Source organism: Watersipora subatra, chromosome 6, assembly GCF_963576615.1.
Source record: "Watersipora subatra chromosome 6, tzWatSuba1.1, whole genome shotgun sequence".
In the NCBI taxonomy this organism is placed as follows: Eukaryota; Metazoa; Bryozoa; class Gymnolaemata; order Cheilostomatida; family Watersiporidae; genus Watersipora; species Watersipora subatra.
This window is the reverse complement of record NC_088713.1, coordinates 37933185-37951102: the sequence shown is the minus strand read 5'-3', so window position 1 is coordinate 37951102 and position 17918 is coordinate 37933185. Positions and strand designations below refer to the sequence as shown.

The 17918-nt window shown below is 33.1% G+C and overlaps 2 protein-coding genes across 7 annotated transcripts in view; one reads left to right on the top strand and one right to left on the bottom strand.

Annotated features, from left to right (window-relative positions):
- LOC137398898 (uncharacterized) overlaps positions 1-17918 on the bottom strand; it is a 194923-nt gene that overhangs the window by 2674 nt on the left and 174331 nt on the right. The window contains exons 3-7 of the mRNA XM_068085059.1: positions 3006-3190; positions 2665-2841; positions 1163-1382; positions 642-875; positions 324-436 (exon numbers count right to left, since the gene is read on the bottom strand). Of these exons, the coding sequence (XP_067941160.1) occupies positions 324-436; positions 642-875; positions 1163-1382; positions 2665-2841; positions 3006-3190 (929 nt within the window). The remainder of the gene's footprint in view (positions 1-323; positions 437-641; positions 876-1162; positions 1383-2664; positions 2842-3005; positions 3191-17918) is intronic.
- The window catches only part of LOC137398899 (sulfotransferase 1A1-like), a 209476-nt gene that overhangs the window by 37873 nt on the left and 153685 nt on the right, over positions 1-17918 (top strand). The gene's annotated exons all lie outside the window — the stretch shown is intronic.

Here is a 17918-nt window from a genome sequence, read left to right as displayed (position 1 = left end):
GGACATGGCTTCTGTGGATGCCCCACCATACATGCTATCATCCCGTGTCAGCAGACCATACCCAATCTGATTATTGCGCATCTTTGTTAACTCCAATCAAGGCAAATGCAACTGAATTTACCATCAACTGTGAGGACAATGAGAAATGAATATCATGCCTGAGCAAAACAATTATTGGGATCTCATCAAATTTTCAGGTCTAATTTTAATTGTGTTTGGCTCATATTTGTACTTTTGTAATTTCTAAAGCCGAATATTATAAATAAACAATTACAATGTTAAAATAGGCATAAACTTTAACTGGAACATAAATTTACTCTTACCTGTCTCTCAAACAAAGTCTTAAGGTCTCGATGGCAGGCGTGTTTGCAAAGGGTCTTGACAATAGCATTAATAAACCAGGAGCCGAATCGTCGATTCCTATATGCCAGGTGACCTGCCACATTAGAACAGAGTTTAAGTGTGTTATACTAGATAGGCTGGTGAACTGAAATCATTCTTAAACATAAGATGTGCTGAGCATCAAATAAGTTTATCTTAAAATTTTCACTAGAGTAAAAATCAGCCTAATTAAATAGGCAAAGAAGTACATTATTGATCGGCAAACATATTCTCAATCAACTGTTAGTTATTATGTTTACCAGGAAAACTGGCTTTCCAGATTAGCAGGTCATCAGTCTCCAAAACTGCATGAGACATTGGCAGGTGCATCAGGGCAGAGGATGGGCTTGGCTCAGAAAGTGTTGTTAGAGTTGCGGCTGAACAAAGAGGAACTCCACTGGTAGGTAAGCTAGTAACTGATGGGAGAGGAAAATCTGGATGAGATGATGAAGTTGAAGGTTGAGCGTCAGGCACCGTGACTCTATCCTGCAATCCTACAATAAATAAGGAATTTGCAATGTTTATGTCAGATGTGTTATAAATATTGTTTGTTGAGGTTTTATCATTGATTATAGTTTTACTGCATTTAGTAACCAATAATATGGAAAGATAGAGTGGAAACAATTTGATTTACAATATATAAAATTGTAATTGTTTAGTATGGTCAGATGACTATTAATAGATGACTGTTTATGGTTTTTATGGTTTATGACATTTATGGGTAGAGCAATACAAGGCAGACTCGTTTTTTCCAAATAGCTGCAGAAACCAGGTAACTCACCACCAGAGCATGCCTGAACAATAAGTAGTTTTGGTTTCCTTGCCATTGCTGGAAAGTTCTGAGCTGATAAGGCATTATTAATGTCAGTTCTCTGCACCATTGTTCCATCAGTCCCAGATATGCCTGTCTCCGAACCATGACTGAGGATGATTAATACAAACATTCCACAATTTACATGCTCAGGTCTTTCCGTTTCATCGCTGATCACCTCCAACATTCGCTGTAAGGCAACCATTAGAAGCTTAAAGTTATGTAATAGTTTTAAATAATGCTTTTCACAAACTGATTAGTGACACTGTTACAGAATCAATACTATTTGGTTCTAATTTCGAAATTCTAGTAAAATATTGGAAGTGCTTTGCAGCAATATCTGAGATAAATATTAACTATTTTACCCTATGCTAACATTTAACAAACTGTTGTATTTTTATATACCATTGGGCAAGGCCTTGACCGGGATTTTGTTTGTTTTAATTTAAGCCAACAGCACACAGCCTATAGACCCCTGCTAGAAATTTGCATTGCAAATTTCTAGCAGGTCTTTTAGACAAAAATACAAGAACATGTTCATAGATGGTTTAATGCAATTAGCAGGTGAGTAGTCAATAAGTTGGTTTTCAGAAACCAAATAACATTTGGAAATAAAATATTTTTGGTGACCTGATGGACAATATGGTAGCAAATATGTGTGAAGTTTGGATGAAATCAGCAAAAATATGTAAAAGTATAACGTTTACAGTAAGTATACAGACATGCACACATGCACAAACACACATGCACGCACACACACACACACACACACGCACGCACGCACGCACACACACAAACACATGTGCGTGCTCACACATATTCGTGTTCACACACATGCACACAAAGGCAAGTGTAATATAAAATATAAATGTAAAATATGTAAAAGTATAACGCTTATACAGACACGCACAAGCACGCGCTTGCGCACACGCATACACACCGACACATTCACACACCTACACACCCACACCTACACCCACACACCTACACACCCAAACACCCAGAAACAAAAACACATGTGCATCCTCAAACGCATGCACACAAACACGTGCACACAAATGCAAGCATGCACAAGCACCACAAACTACATACTAACACATTAATATCTACACCATTGTGCACACTGCACTGACACACACACTAGCGCTAGTACTAATGTATGCTCTATCTTAGTACTAACACACTAGTAGCACCAAAACATCAATGAGGAATTTATTTACATATAACTTCTTTACACATATTATCTGCAGCAATATTAAAAGGGTTATGATACATTTAAGATTTCATAGCGTTAAAATGCTGTGAGGTCATAATATTTCAAACATGCAACAACAAAAATTGAAATATAGTTTAGCACTTTTAAGAATTTTTTTTCAAATATCAGTGGTTATTTGGGAAATTTAAACAAAGTCTTAATAGTACATCTATCTTAAACTATTGTTAAAATAATGTAAGAAGATTTCACTACAAACCTGACCAGAGAGATTTGCTTCACTAAAGCAAAAAAATCCAAGTTTATCGAAGAGGGACAATATTCTCTGACCATCCAAAATAGAACCTTGTCTGTAATCTGAAGTTCCATCAGGATATATGAAATATATGTTGTTAATAAGAAGGCAGCAGCCTCTCATGGTGCTCATTCTGTAAACCTGTGTTAACAAAAGGCAATACTTAGAAATCACAACAAGCAATGTTAATGACTTAGTTCAGTTCACATGAATTTAGTTACAGCTTATTTTACTTACACGGATCATCTTTACTTTGCTTGGTACGCATTTAACTAGTTAATATTTCACAGGGTAGAGGGACTCACATCATCTGAGTCAAAGAGATATTTGACAGAAGTTTTAGAGCAACGTTTAACAGTCAGTTCCTCAGAAGCCTGGTCTAAAGTGTCAGAGAGCTCACTGTCACTTGCTTCTTCATCTTGTTGTGGTTGAACAGGAATTATAAACCTCTCTTGTTGTTGATGAACCGGTGCCACAACCTGCTCTGTAGCTGTAAAATTATATGCTAATATGTTATAAAGATGATGTGTTTATGAAAAACTAGTTGAACAAAAGATGAAACTGTAATAAGAGGATTCTCAGAGAATTTATAGGCAACATTAAAGTATTTAATGCAATGATATATTATACTTTTGCATAACTGGCACAAAATATTTTAGTAAATTTGTTAAAATCGATGAAATTTAAAAAGTTTTAAACTTGTCTGATTTGTTACTGGTTTTTCATGAATATTAAAAACAATGATACACTGCTATCAGTATTTAAATGTACATGAAAATGGTGTTTCATATTGATTGTATTTTTTAAATACTGAAAAGCAGAAAGAAGTCATCAAGCATGCTACTTGCTTCCTATAAATTGTTAATCTAAAAAATTCTATTCAGGCTTCCTTGTCAGCAGTTTTTTTGCAAGCAACGGGAAATTAGAAACTGTTAAAAACTAACACGAAAGTGCTAGAAAAGTAGGCTCTTGCATTATACTGATGTATCACTTTTTTGACATAACTTTTATCTTTTCATATTAAAAAGTCATCATTAGCTAAGCATAGATAATCATTAATAATTATCTACTAGCAGTTTTATTATTGAAATATTTAATCTTTCAGAACTTTATAAGCAGTATATGGATATTTAGTAAAACACATGACAAGCCATTGATAGTCAATGTCACATAGTCAATCAAAGTTTTGATCACTCATCTCAAGTTTACTTAGCCTCCATTGAACTATTTGGTTTGCTATCACTAAAGGAAAAAGCTGTTTGAATGCAGGTCAGTGATCAAGTGTTATTAGAGCTGTAAAACATATGTTGGAATATAATGGCAAAAAAAAATTATTTACAAGGCATGTGTACCTGCAGATGCCACAGAGAGAGTGTTTAGATAGTCCCGTATGATATGTTTCTTCTCCTCATCAAGCGGATGACCTAAGTATAAATGGGTAAAACATTAATGAGGCATAATCAACATGTTAGTAGAGAATAAACAACTTCAGTAAATGGAGTTGCTGACATTGTAACTCACAAGGTCTAATGAGAGCTGATGGTACACTCGGCTTTTTAATTCCAGTTTGCTCTGCTTGCTTTTCACAAGTCAGCTTCTGTACACCCGCATATCGTTTGACTACGAGTGCTTCACCTTCTGGACAGAACCAATCTGGATCAACAAAATCTTCTGGTTTTGGATCTTTCAAAAAGAGGCAATGACCACAAAAAATGCGAATATATGGTTCACTTGCGATCCAAGCAGTTGAAAGCAGCTTCAAGATGCTACTAGTTGCATTTTCGAGCTGTTTCCACATATCTCCAAAATTAGCTTCATCGGAACAGACCTGCAGGGTAACTTTCTGGTCACTGACATCATGCACCAGATTTACTTGCAACTCATCATGGTAGACCACAGCACCATTTTTAGCAATCTGCTGTGTGTTTATGTCATTTGAAAGCTTGTTTAGCACAGCAACTGTCATTAGTTGGAACCCGTAGTTAGGGAGTGGAAGTCCTCTCAACTTGATGTGTAACTGAAGCTGAAACCTTCTCTCTTCTCCTCGAAGCTCGTCGATGCTTTTTGTTGCAAAATATGGTATCGCGTACCCGTATTTATGCTTTTGAGCGTTCAACACTATGGGACCTTGTACAATCCAAAAGCCTTTTAACAACTCAATGGCAATGTCAGGTTTAAAGTCAGATTCAACTGTAAGGAGATGGTGCAATAGTGCCTCATCAAGGATGCCATTTCGGGTGAAGTTTTTGACAAACTGTTTATATAAAGCAAAACTGATGGATTTCCCTTCAAAATCAAACTCACAAAAATTCTGTGCTCTTTTTTTCCAAAGACTGTCTGACTGGTGATGAAAGAGAATTGAAATCATTTTAGTCATCGCTGGGATGTCACGGAATATGAAACCTTTTAAAGCCTCTATTGACTGGAACCAAAGAATATCACCTATGTTGTGCATGTAACTCAAAATATGCAGTGAACTCTCTCCAGGAAAGCTATCCAGAACCTCTGACACAGTGATTAGAGGTTCTGTCAAACTCTTTTCAACAAAGGTGCACATACCATTCCATTTCTGCGGTAAAGAAACCTTGTACTTCATGCAACGAAAATCAAGAGCTTTTCTGAGATCTTCTATTTGATGTGACTTTTCGCCAAACACGAATGTGTTCTCTTCATTAAACACCTCAGCTCCCTTGTTGGATAAAAATTTGATTTCATGGAGTACCTGCTTTTTTGCTCTACTTGGTTGTTGCTCAGCTTCGAGCATCTCATCTCGAAGTTCCTTAGAACGATTGAACAGACAATCTTTGTAACTCTGTAGTTCTGAGTCTGAAACTTTATCAGAGTGAGTGAGAACTAACAGTGGAGACTCTACTAACAAAGGACATGCAAGATAGATGTGAGCCAACCATTTCCAGCAGAGCTCTTCAGTAGCTGCTTTTTTTCCTTTTTCTTTGGCCAGAGATTTAAATGCATTCAAATTAACCACAATCAACGGTATGTTGCGTTCCTTTAGAATGTACCGATAGGTAATATGATAGACTTCGTGTCCCCCGTGATCAATCATCTTGGCGTATGAATTGTCTAGCTTTACTCTTTGTATTTGAAATACCTTTGTCGTTTCATCTAGCATGCTGGTCTTTGAGCGGTATGTGAGTTCACGGTGTTTTACCCGCAGAGAATTAATGAGGCTTGTTTTCCCTGACATTGAATTACCAACTACCGAAACTGGAACAATCGTGAGTTCAACTTGTTGTTCTAATGCATAGTCGTCAAAAAATGACTTAATTGCTGCTAAACCTTGCTCACAAACACCATAAGGAGGAGAAACTAGATTAAAGCAACCACCACAATCAAGACTAGTGAGATGTTGAAGATTCAAAATCCTCTCATCGATCTTTGTCAGGTTTGGGTTGGCAGAGATGTTAAGTGTATGTAATTTCTGCATTTCGAATACACAAGATGGAAATTCTGTTAGATGGTTGTCACTGCAGTCTAACTCCTCCAACTGATCACAATTACGCAGGCTGCAATCAGACACAAATATATAAACAAAGATGAGCAATATTTGTTTTCAATCAAATTGTGAAAAGTTGTAGCTTGTTTGTCAAACAGAAAAACTTCAAACTCATATATATATGTTGAATCAATAAAACCAAAGCTTATTTTTGTTGGCATCCACAGCAGTTAATACCAAATATATGCTGCAACAATTTCTCTAAAGAAATATTGTTTAAGAACAAAATACTCCCATCAAAATTTAGCTCAGCTGTGTTATGTTATTCAGAATAACAAATAAAATATTGTAATAATCTCATAGGAATCGTCAGAAAAAATATCATCGTTATTTCCTTTACTTTCACTGCTTTAGACTTCAGTTGGAATACCAAAGTACTCCTAAAAGTCCAAAATGTTAGTTACTTTGAAATCGGCAAAAAAGAAACGATTGCTTTTTCAGTACTTCTACGTTAATTATAGAAACCTTCTGTAATTCGACAATGCTATAGACTCTTTAAATGTGCACAGCTTTTTTTTCGTGAAATGTGCTTGACTTAATGGTTCTATTGTCTGTCGCTCAGCGTTTCGTTTGCCAGTCTTAATTTTGATAAAAACAAGGCTTGTCAAGTTTTAATAACGATTTCAGGCCGAATTAATCTGTCTGTTAATGTATAATTCGATCAGATGGGTAAAGTTTAGGATATTTTTTACAAATGATAAAGACTTGGTAACATATTTAAATAGGTTTATATGTGTTTTAAATCATTTTTATACTTAATTGATTCCATTGAAAAATGGTTAAATTCGTTGACGAGATTTTGGTACAAAGGTTTGCGACGTCCGCTGATGAATAATTTTCATGAGTTGTGTGCACATATGCATTTATCATAAATCTCCCAAACAATCGCTTCGCTCGTGTTTGATCGTGGAATAACAATATTAACAAAAAACCTACATTAACTATTAACCTTTAGTCTTTCAGTAATAAATGTCCTCTGCAAATATAGAAGCCTTTTTTGTAAAAAAAACGTCACAGTAGTAAAGACGAAGACAAAATGGAAATACACGTGAATCCAGTTACTGATAAGGAAGTGTTATGGCTACTACTATAGCGAAGAGTGAAAGTTGTTGTACTTAAATTGTCGGAAAATTAAAAATACATCGGGAAAGCTCTGAAAAATAGATGAGTAATATCAAAAGATTTATTAAATGAAAGAAACAAACTCCACATAAAAACTAAACCATAAGCAACATCATCTACTTTGGATGAAGAACAGAGGCCTTCAACGGTAACCTCCTATATAGTTTTTAAGTTATTTGTTCTTTATAATTGTCAATGCTTACAGCGACCAGGCATCAGCAAAAAAATTTTATTTTTTACCGCTGTGATTTGGCATAAAAATTGACTTTAGTACTAGTTATAATTAGGTTTCTATCAAAGTCTTGTAATCTTATGCCAAATTTCTTTGTTATAATTCTGAGTAAAACATATCTTCATACGCTTCCTACAAGCTTAAGTTTGATAATTCACAAAACAGCCCTTACAAAAGATTCTATCAAATAAGACCTTGAAAGGTTTGCATCAGAAACATGTTTTGTAACAAAGCAGTAAAAGTCAGTAAGCATAATATAATGAACACTCACTACAATCCTTTCACTGTTGATATAATCACAGCTGGAAGCATTATCATTCAGTAGATGTTACTCACCTTTCTGGTAGATGGTCTAGTTCGCATTCCTGAAGTGTCAGCTTTCTTAAATTACTAAGATCACTAAATACATCTGATAGTCCATCAGAAAAGTCATTTTCTGAAAGGTCAAGCTCTTCTAGTTGAGTCAGCTTTGAGAAGCTGTAAATCATAAATAAAGACAAAAAAAATTATCAAAGGTTCCAGGAAACAATTTGGTATAGTGATTGTTGAAGGCAAAACGTAGCAATAAGTTCTACTCTATTCCAACAAGTATTGTCAATGAGAACAAAAAAGCACACTGTCAAAATTGGTCAATTTTCCCAAAAAGGTTTATTGGTAGTTAGCACCAGACAACTCTTTTCAAAATCATAATAATATTAACTGTTTACCTATATCCCAAGTATATATACCCAAGTATTATTGATGCAAAAATGTGCATTATCAAAGTTTGTACTTTTTACAGAAAACGGTTTATTTGTACTTAGCATCAGGCGAACCTTTTCACAATAATAACTCGAAATTCCCCTGTCATACAGCCCACGACCAAAGTGACATTGGAAAAAGGAAAGGGTACTGATGGTTGAGAAATTTAATATTAGCAGTAAAATGGCACTGCAGTGCAATATGATAACTGCAATGGTAGCTGTAATGTACTGGGTGTTAATTATGTACAAGAAACAGCAATAATGAAAGTAAAAGATTATATGTTTATATATCTGCCCCCTCCTCGCAATAGGAGAAATGCAATATTAGAAGTAAAATGCACTGATATTATTAGAATAACCAATATTATTAATATAGTAATACAGTAGTAATAACAAACGAATGCACAATTTTGTTTACATTTCAAAACGTTATAGCTAACAATATCTAGAAGTTCTGATATTTATATATAGATTTTTAGAAAATATATCTAACAAAACTATTTAGAAAAGATAATAACAGTAACATACTGCCCAACATCGGTCACTATATAGTTCGATCTTTTAATATCGAATGCTTATTCTTATAATGAAATCTTAGAAAACCGAATAATTATTCTTATAATTAAATCTAATAAAATCGAATAATTATTCTTATAATGAAATATTGTAATAATCTCATAAGAATCGTCAGAAAAAATATCATCGTTATTTCCTTTACTTTCACTGCTTTAGACATCAGTTGGAATACCAAAGTACTCCTAAAATTCCAAAATGTTAGTTACTTTGAAATCGGCAAGAAAGAAACGATTGCTTTTTCAGTACTTCTACGTTAATTATAGAAACCTTCTGTAATTCGACAATGCTATAGACTGGTTAAATGAGCGCAGCTTTTTTGTGTGAAATGTGCTTGACTTAATGGTTCTATTGTCTGTCGCTCGGCGATTCGTTTGCCAGTCTTAATTTTGATAAAAACAAGGCTTGTCAAGTTTTAATAACGATTTCAGGCCAAAGTAATCTGTCTGTTGATGTATAATTCGATCAGATGGGTAAAGTTTAGGATATTTTCTACAAATGATAAAGACTTGGTAACATATTTAAATAGGTTTATATGTCTTTTATATCATTATTATACTTAATCGATTCCATTGAAAAATGGTTAAATTCGTTGATGAGAATTCGGTACAAAGGCTTGCGACGTCCGCTGATGAATAATTTTCATGAGTTGTGTGCACATATGCATTTATCATAAATCTCCCAAACAATCCCTTCGCTCGTGTTTGATCGTGGGATAACAATATTAACATAAAACCTACATTAACTATTAACCTTTAGTCTTTCAGTAATAAATGTCCTCTGCAAATAAAGAAGCCTTTTTGTAAAAAAAAACGTCACAGTAGTAAAGACGAAGACAAAATGGAAATACACGTGAATCCAGTTACTGATAAGGAAGTGTTATGGCTACTACTATAGCGAAGAGTGAAAGTTGTTGTACTTAAATTGTCGGAAAATTAAAAATACATCGGGAAAGCTCCGAAAAATAGATGAGTAATAGCAAAAGATTTATTAAATGAAAGAAATAAACTCCACATAAAAACTAAACCATAAGCAACATCATCTACTTTGGATGACGAACAGAGGCCTTCAACGGTAACCTCCTATATAGTTTTTAAGTGATTCGTTCTTTGTAACTGTCAATGCTTACAGCGACCAGGCATCAGCAAAAAAATTGTTTTTTTACCGCTGTGATTTGGCACAAAAATTGACTTTAGTACTAGTTATAATTAGGTTTCTATCAAAGTCTTGTAATCTTATGCCAAATTTCTTTGTTATAATTCTGAGTAAAATATATTTTCATACGCTTCCTACAAGCTTAAGTTTGATAATTCACAAAACAGCCCTTTAAAAAGATTCTATCAAATAAGACCTTGAAAGGTTTGCATCAGAAACATGTTTTGTAACAAAGCAGTAAAAGTCAGTAAGCATAATATAATGAACACTCACTACAACCCTTTCACTGTTGATATAATCACAGCTGGAAGCATTATCAGTTTGTAGATGTTACTCACCTTTCTGGTAGATGGTCTAGTTTGCATTCCTGAAGTGTCAGCTTTCTTAAATTACTAAGACTACCAAATACATCTGGTAGTCCGCCGGGAAAGGAAGTTTTAGAAAGGTCAAGCTCTTCTAGTTGAGTCAGCTTTGAGAAGCTGTAAATCATAAATAAAGACAAAAACCAAAAATATCAAAGGTTCCAGGAAACTGTTTGGTATAGTGATTGTTAAAGGCGAAACATAGCAATATTTTGCCCTCTATTCCAAAAAGTTTTGTCAATGCAAAAAAAATGCACACTGTCAAAATTTATAATATTTGCAAAAAAGTTTATTGGTAGTTAGCACCAAACGACTCTTTTCAAAATAATAATAATATTAACTGTTTACCTATATCCCAAGTATATATACCCAAGTATTATTGATGCAAAAATGTGCATTATCAAAGTTTGTAATTTTTACAGAAAACGGTTTATTTGTACTTAGCATCAGGCAAACCTTTTCACAATAATAACTCGAAATTTCCCTGTCATACAGCCCATGACCAAAGTGACATTGGAAAAAGGAAAGGGTACTGATGGTTGAGAAATGCAATATTAGCAGTAAAATGGCACTGCAGTGCAATATGATAACTGCAATGGTAGCTGTAATGTACTGGGTGTTATTATGTACAAGAAACAGCAATAATGAAAGTAAAAGATTATATGTTTATATATCTGCCCCCTCCTCGCAATAGGAGAAATGCAATATTAGAAGTAAAATGCACTGATATTATTAGAATAACCAATATTATTAATATAGTAATACGGTAGTAATAACAAACGAATGCACAATTTTGTTTACATTTCAAAACGTTATAGCTAACAATATCTAGAAGTTCTGATATTTATATATAGATTTTTAGAAAATATATCTAACAAAACTATTTAGAAAAAATAATAACAGTAACATACTGCCCAACATCGGTCACTATATAGTTCGATCCTTTAATATCGAATGCTTATTCTTATAATGAAATCTTAGAAAACCGAATAATTATTCTTATAATTAAATCTTATAAAATCGAATAATTATTCTTATAATGAAATATTGTAATAATCTCATAAGAATCATCAGAAAAAATAACATCGTTATTTCCTTCACTTTCACTGCTTTAGACATCAGTTGGAATACCAAAGTACTCCTAAAATTCCAAAATGTTAGTTACTTTGAAATCGGCAAAAAAGAAACGATTGCTTTTTCAGTACTTCTACGTTAATTATAGAAACCTTCTGTAATTCGACAATGCTATAGACTGGTTAAATGAGCGCAGCATTTTTGTGTGAAATGTGCTTGATTTAATGGTTCTATTGTCTGTCGCTCGGCGATTCGTTTGCCAGTCTTAATTTTGATAAAAACAAGGCTTGTCAAGTTTTAATAACGATTTCAGGCCAAAGTAATCTGTCTGTTAATGTATAATTCGATCAGATGGGTAAAGTTTACGATATTTTCTACAAATGATAAAGACTTGGTAACATATTTAAATAGGTTTATATGTCTTTTATATCATTATTATACTTAATCGATTCCATTCAAAAATGGTTAAATTCGTTGATGAGAATTCGGTACAAAGGTTTGCGACGTCCGCTGATGAATAATTTTCATGAGTTGTGTGCACATATGCATTTATCATAAATCTCCCAAGAAATCGCTTCGCTCGTGTTTGATCGTGGAATAACAATATTAACATAAAACCTACATTAACTATTAACCTTTAGTCTTTCAGTAATAAATGTCCTCTGCAAATATAGAAGCCTTTTTGTAAAAAATACGTCACAGTAGTAAAGACGAAGACAAAATGGAAATACACGTTAATCCAGTTACTGATAAGGAAGTGTTATGGCTACTATTATAGCGAAGAGTGAAAGTTGTTGTACTTAAATTGTCGGAAAATTAAAAATACATCGGGAAAGCTCCGAAAAATAGATGAGTAATATCAAAAGATTTATTAAATGAAAGAAATAAACTCCGCATAAAAACTAAACCATAAGCAACATCATCTACTTTGGATGAAGAACAGAGGCCTTCAATGGTAACCTCCTATATAGTTTTTAAGTGATTTTTTCTTTATAATTGTCAATGCTTACAGCGACCAGGCATCAGCAAAAAATTGTTTTTTTACCGCTGTGAATTGACACAAAAATTGACTTTAGTACTAGTTATAATTAGGTTTCTATCAAAGTCTTGTAATCTTATGCCAAATTTCTTTGTTATAATTCTGAGTAAAACATATCTTCATACGCTTCCTACAAGCTTAAGTTTGATAATTCACAAAACAGCCCTTACAAAAGAATCTATCAAATAAGACCTTGAAAGGTTTGCATCAGAAACATGTTTTGTAACAAAGCAGTAAAAGTCAGTAAGCATAATATAATGAACACTCACTACAGCCCTTTCACTGTTGATATAATCACAGCTGGAAGCATTGTCAGTTTGTAGATGTTACTCACCTTTCTGGTAGATGGTCTAGTTCGCATTCCTGAAGTGTCAGCTTTCTTAAATTACTAAGACTACCAAATACATCTGGTAGTCCGACGGGAAAGGAACTTTTAGAAAGGTCAAGCTCTTCTAGTTGAGTCAGCTTTGAGAAGCTGTAAATCATTAATAAAGACAAAAAAATTATCAGAGGTTCCAGGAAACAATTTGGTATAGTGATTGTTGAAGGCAAAACGTAGCAATAAATTGGGCACTAATCCAACAAGTATTGTCAATGAGATCAAAAAAGCACACTATCAAAATTTGTCAATTTTCCCAAAAAAGTTTGTCGGTAGTTAGCACCAGACAACTATTTTCAAAATAATAATAATATTAACTGTTTACCTATATCCCAAGAATATATACCCAACTATTATTGATGCAAAAATGTGCATTATCAAAGTTTTTAATTTTTACAGAAAACGGTTTATTGGTACTTAGCATCAGGCGAACCTTTTCACAATAATAACTCGAATTTTCCCTGTCATACAGCCCACAACCAAAGTGGTATTGGAAAAAGGAAAGGGTACTGATGGTTGAGAAATTTAATATTAGCAGTAAAATGGCACTTCAGTGCAATATGATAACTGCAATGGTAGCTGTAATGTACTGGGTGTTATTATGTACAAGAAACAGCAATAATGAACGTAAAAGATTATACGTTTATATATCTGCCCCCTCCTCGCAATAGGAGAAATGCAATATTAAAAGTAAAATGCACTGATATTAGTAGAAAAACCGATATTATTAATATAGCAATACGGTAGTAATAACAAACGAATGCACAATTTTGTTTACATTTCAAAACGTTATAGCTAACAATATCTAGAAGTTGTGATATTTATATATAGATTTTTAGAAAATATATCTAACAAAACTATTTAGAAAAAATAATAACAGTAACATACTGCCCAACATCGGTCACTATATAGTTCGATCCTTTAATATCGAATGCTTATTCTTATAATGAAATCTTAGAAAACCGAATAATTATTCTTATAATTAAATCTTATAAAATCGAATAATTATTCTTATAATGAAATATTGTAATAATCTCATAAGAATCGTCAGAAAAAATATCATCGTTATTTCCTTTACTTTCACTGCATTAGACATCAGTTGGAATACCAAAGTACTCCTAAAATTCCAAAATGTTAGTTACTTTGAAATCGGCAAGAAAGAAACGATTGCTTTTTCAGTACTTCTACGTTAATTATAGAAACCTTCTGTAATTCGACAATGCTATAGACTGGTTAAATGAGCGCAGCTTTTTTGTGTGAAATGTGCTTGACTTAATGGTTCTATTGTCTGTCGCTCGGCGATTCGTTTGCCAGTCTTAATTTTGATAAAAACAAGGCTTGTCAAGTTTTAATAACGATTTCAGGCCAAAGTAATTTGTCTGTTGATGTATAATTCGATCAGATGGGTAAAGTTTACGATATTTTCTACAAATGATAAAGACTTGGTAACATATTTAAATAGGTCTATATGTGTTTTATATCATTATTATACTTAATCGATTCCATTGAAAAATGGTTAAATTCGTTGATGAGAATTCGGTACAAAGGTTTGCGACGTCCGCTGATGAATAATTTTCATGAGTTGTGTGCACATATGCATTTATCATAAATCTCCCAAACAATCCCTTCGCTCGTGTTTGATCGTGGGATAACAATATTAACATAAAACCTACATTTACTATTAACCTTTAGTCTTTCAGTAATAAATGTCCTCTGCAAATAAAGAAGCCTTTTTGTAAAAAAAACGTCACAGTAGTAAAGACGAAGACAAAATGGAAATACACGTGAATCCAGTTACTGATAAGGAAGTGTTATGGCTACTATTATAGCGAAGAGTGAAAGTTGTTGTACTTAAATTGTCGGAAAATTAAAAATACATCGGGAAAGCTCTGAAAAATAGATGAGTAATATCAAAAGATTTATTAAATGAAAGAAATAAACTCCACATAAAAACTAAACCATAAGCAACATCATCTACTTTGGATGACGAACAGAGGCCTTCAACGGTAACCTCCTATATAGTTTTTAAGTGATTCGTTCTTTGTAACTGTCAATGCTTACAGCGACCAGGCATCAGCAAAAAAATTGTTTTTTTACCGCTGTGATTTGGCACAACAATTGACTTTAGTACTAGTTATAATTAGGTTTCTATCAAAGTCTTGTAATCTTATGCCAAATTTCTTTGTTATAATTCTGAGTAAAATATATTTTCATACGCTTGTTACAAGCTGAAGTTTGATAATTCACAAAACAGCCTTTAAAAAAGATTTTATCAAATAAGACCTTGAAAGGTTTGCATCAGAAACATGTTTTGTAACAAAGCAGTAAAAGTCAGTAAGCATAATATAATGAACACTCACTACAACCCTTTTACTGTTGATTTAATGATAACTGGAAGCATTATCAGTTTGTAGATGTTACTCACTTTTCTGGTAGAGAGGCTAGGTAGCATCCCGAAAATGTCAGCTTTCTTAAATTACTAAGACTACCAAATACATCTGGTAGTCCGCCGAGAAAGAAATTCTCAGAAAGGTCAAGCTCTTCTAGTTGAGTCAGCTTTGAGAAGCTGTAAATCATAAATTAAGACAAAAAAAAATTATTAAAGGTTCCAGGAAACAATTTGGTATAGTGATTGTTGAAGGCAAAACGTAGCAATAAATTGTACTCTATTCCAACAGGTTTTGTCAATGCGAACAAAAATGCACACTATCAAAATTTGTTAATTTTCGCAGAAAAGTTTATTGGTAGTTAGCACCAGACAACTCTTTTCAAAATAATAATAATATTAACTGTTTACCTATATCCCAAGTATATATACCCAAGTATTATTGATGCAAAAATGTGCATTATCAAAGTTTGTAATTTTTACAGAAAACGGTTTATTGGTACTTAGCATCAGGCGAACCTTTTCACAATAATAACTCGATTTTTCCCTGCCATACAGCCCACGACCAAAGTGTTATTGGAAAAAGGAAAGGGTACTGATGGTTGAGAAATGCAATATTAGCAGTAAAATGGCACTGCAGTGCAATATGATAACTGCAATGGTAGCTGTAATGTACTGGGTGTTATTATGTACAAGAAACAGCAATAATGAAAGTAAAAGATTATATGTTTATATATCTGCCCCCTCCTCGCAATAGGAGAAATGCAATATTAGAAGTAAAATGCACTGATATTATTAGAATAACCAATATTATTAATATAGTAATACGGTAGTAATAACAAACGAATGCACAATTTTGTTTACATTTCAAAACGTCATAGCTAACAATATCAAGAAGTTGTGATATTTATATATAGATTTTTAAAAATTATATTTAACAAAACTATTTAGAAAAGATAATAACAGTAACATACTGCCCAACATCGGTCACTATATAGTTCGATCCTTTAATATCGAATGCTTATTCTTATAATTAAATCTTAGAAAATCAAATAATTATTCTTATAATTAAATCTTATAAAATCGAATAATTATTCTTATAATTAAATATTGTAATAATCTCATAAGAATCGTCAGAAAAAATATCATCGTTATTTCATTTACTTTCACTGCTTTAGACATCAGTTGGAATACCAAAGTACTCCTAAAAGTCCAAAATGTTAGTTACTTTGAAATCGGCAAAAAAGAAACAATTGCTTTTTCAGTACTTTTACGTCAATTATAGAAACCTTCTGTAATTCGACAATGCTATAGACTGGTTAAATGTGCACAGCTTTTTTTCGTGAAATGTGCTTAACTTAATGGTTTTATTGTCTGTCGCTCGGCGTTTCGTTTGCCAGTCTTAATTTTGATAAAAACAAGGCTTGTCAAGTTTTAATAACGATTTCAGGCCGAATTAATCTGTCTGTTAATGTATAATTCGATCAGATGGGTAAAGTTTAGGATATTTTCTACGAATGATAAAGACTTGGTAACATATTTAAACGGGTTTATATATGTTTTATATCATTATTATACTTAATCGATTCCATTGAAAAATGGTTAAATTCGTTGACGAGATTTCGGTACAAAGGTTTGCGACGTCCGCTGATGAATAATTTTCATGAGTTGCGTGCACATATGCATTTATCATAAATCTCCCAAACAATCGCTTCGCTCGTGTTTGATCGTGGGATAACAATATTAACATAAAACCTACATTAACTATTAACCTTTAGTCTTTCAGTAATAAATGTCCTCTGCAAATAAAGAAGCCTTTTTGTAAAAAAAACGTCACAGTAGTAAAGACGAAGACAAAATGGAAATACATGTGATCCAGTTACTGATAAGGAAGTGTTATGGCTACTATTATATCAAAGAGTGAAAGTTGTTGTACTTAAATTGTCGGAAAATTAAAAATACATCGGGAAAGCTCCGAAAAATAGATGAGTAATAGCAAAAGATTTATTAAATGAAAGAAATAAACTCCACATAAAAAGTTAACCATAAGCAACATCATCTACTTTGGATGAAGAACAGAGGCCTTCAATGGTAACCTCCTATACAGTTTTTAAGTGATTTTTTCTTTATAATTGTCAATGCTTACAGCGACCAGGCATCAGCAAAAAATTGTTTTTTTACCGCTGTGATTTGGCGCAAAAATTGACTTTAGTACTAGTTATAATTAGGTTTCTATCAAAGTCTTGTAATCTTATGCCAAAATTCTTTGTTATAATTCTGAGTAAAATATATTTTCATACGCTTATTACAAGCTGAAGTTTGATGATTCACAAAACAGCCCTTACAAAAGAATCTATCAAATAAGACCTTGAAAGGTTTGCATCAGAAACATGTTTTGTAACAAAGCAGTAAAAGTCAGTAAGCATAATATATTGAACACTCACTACAACCCTTTCACTGTTGATATAATCACAGCTGGAAGCATTATCAGTCTGTAGATGTTACTCACCTTTTTGGTATATGGTCTAGTTTGCATTCCTGAAGTGTCAGCTTTCTTAAATTACTAAGACTACCAAATACATCTGGTAGTCCGCCGGGAAAGGAATTTTTAGAAAGGTCAAGCTCTTCTAGATGAGTCA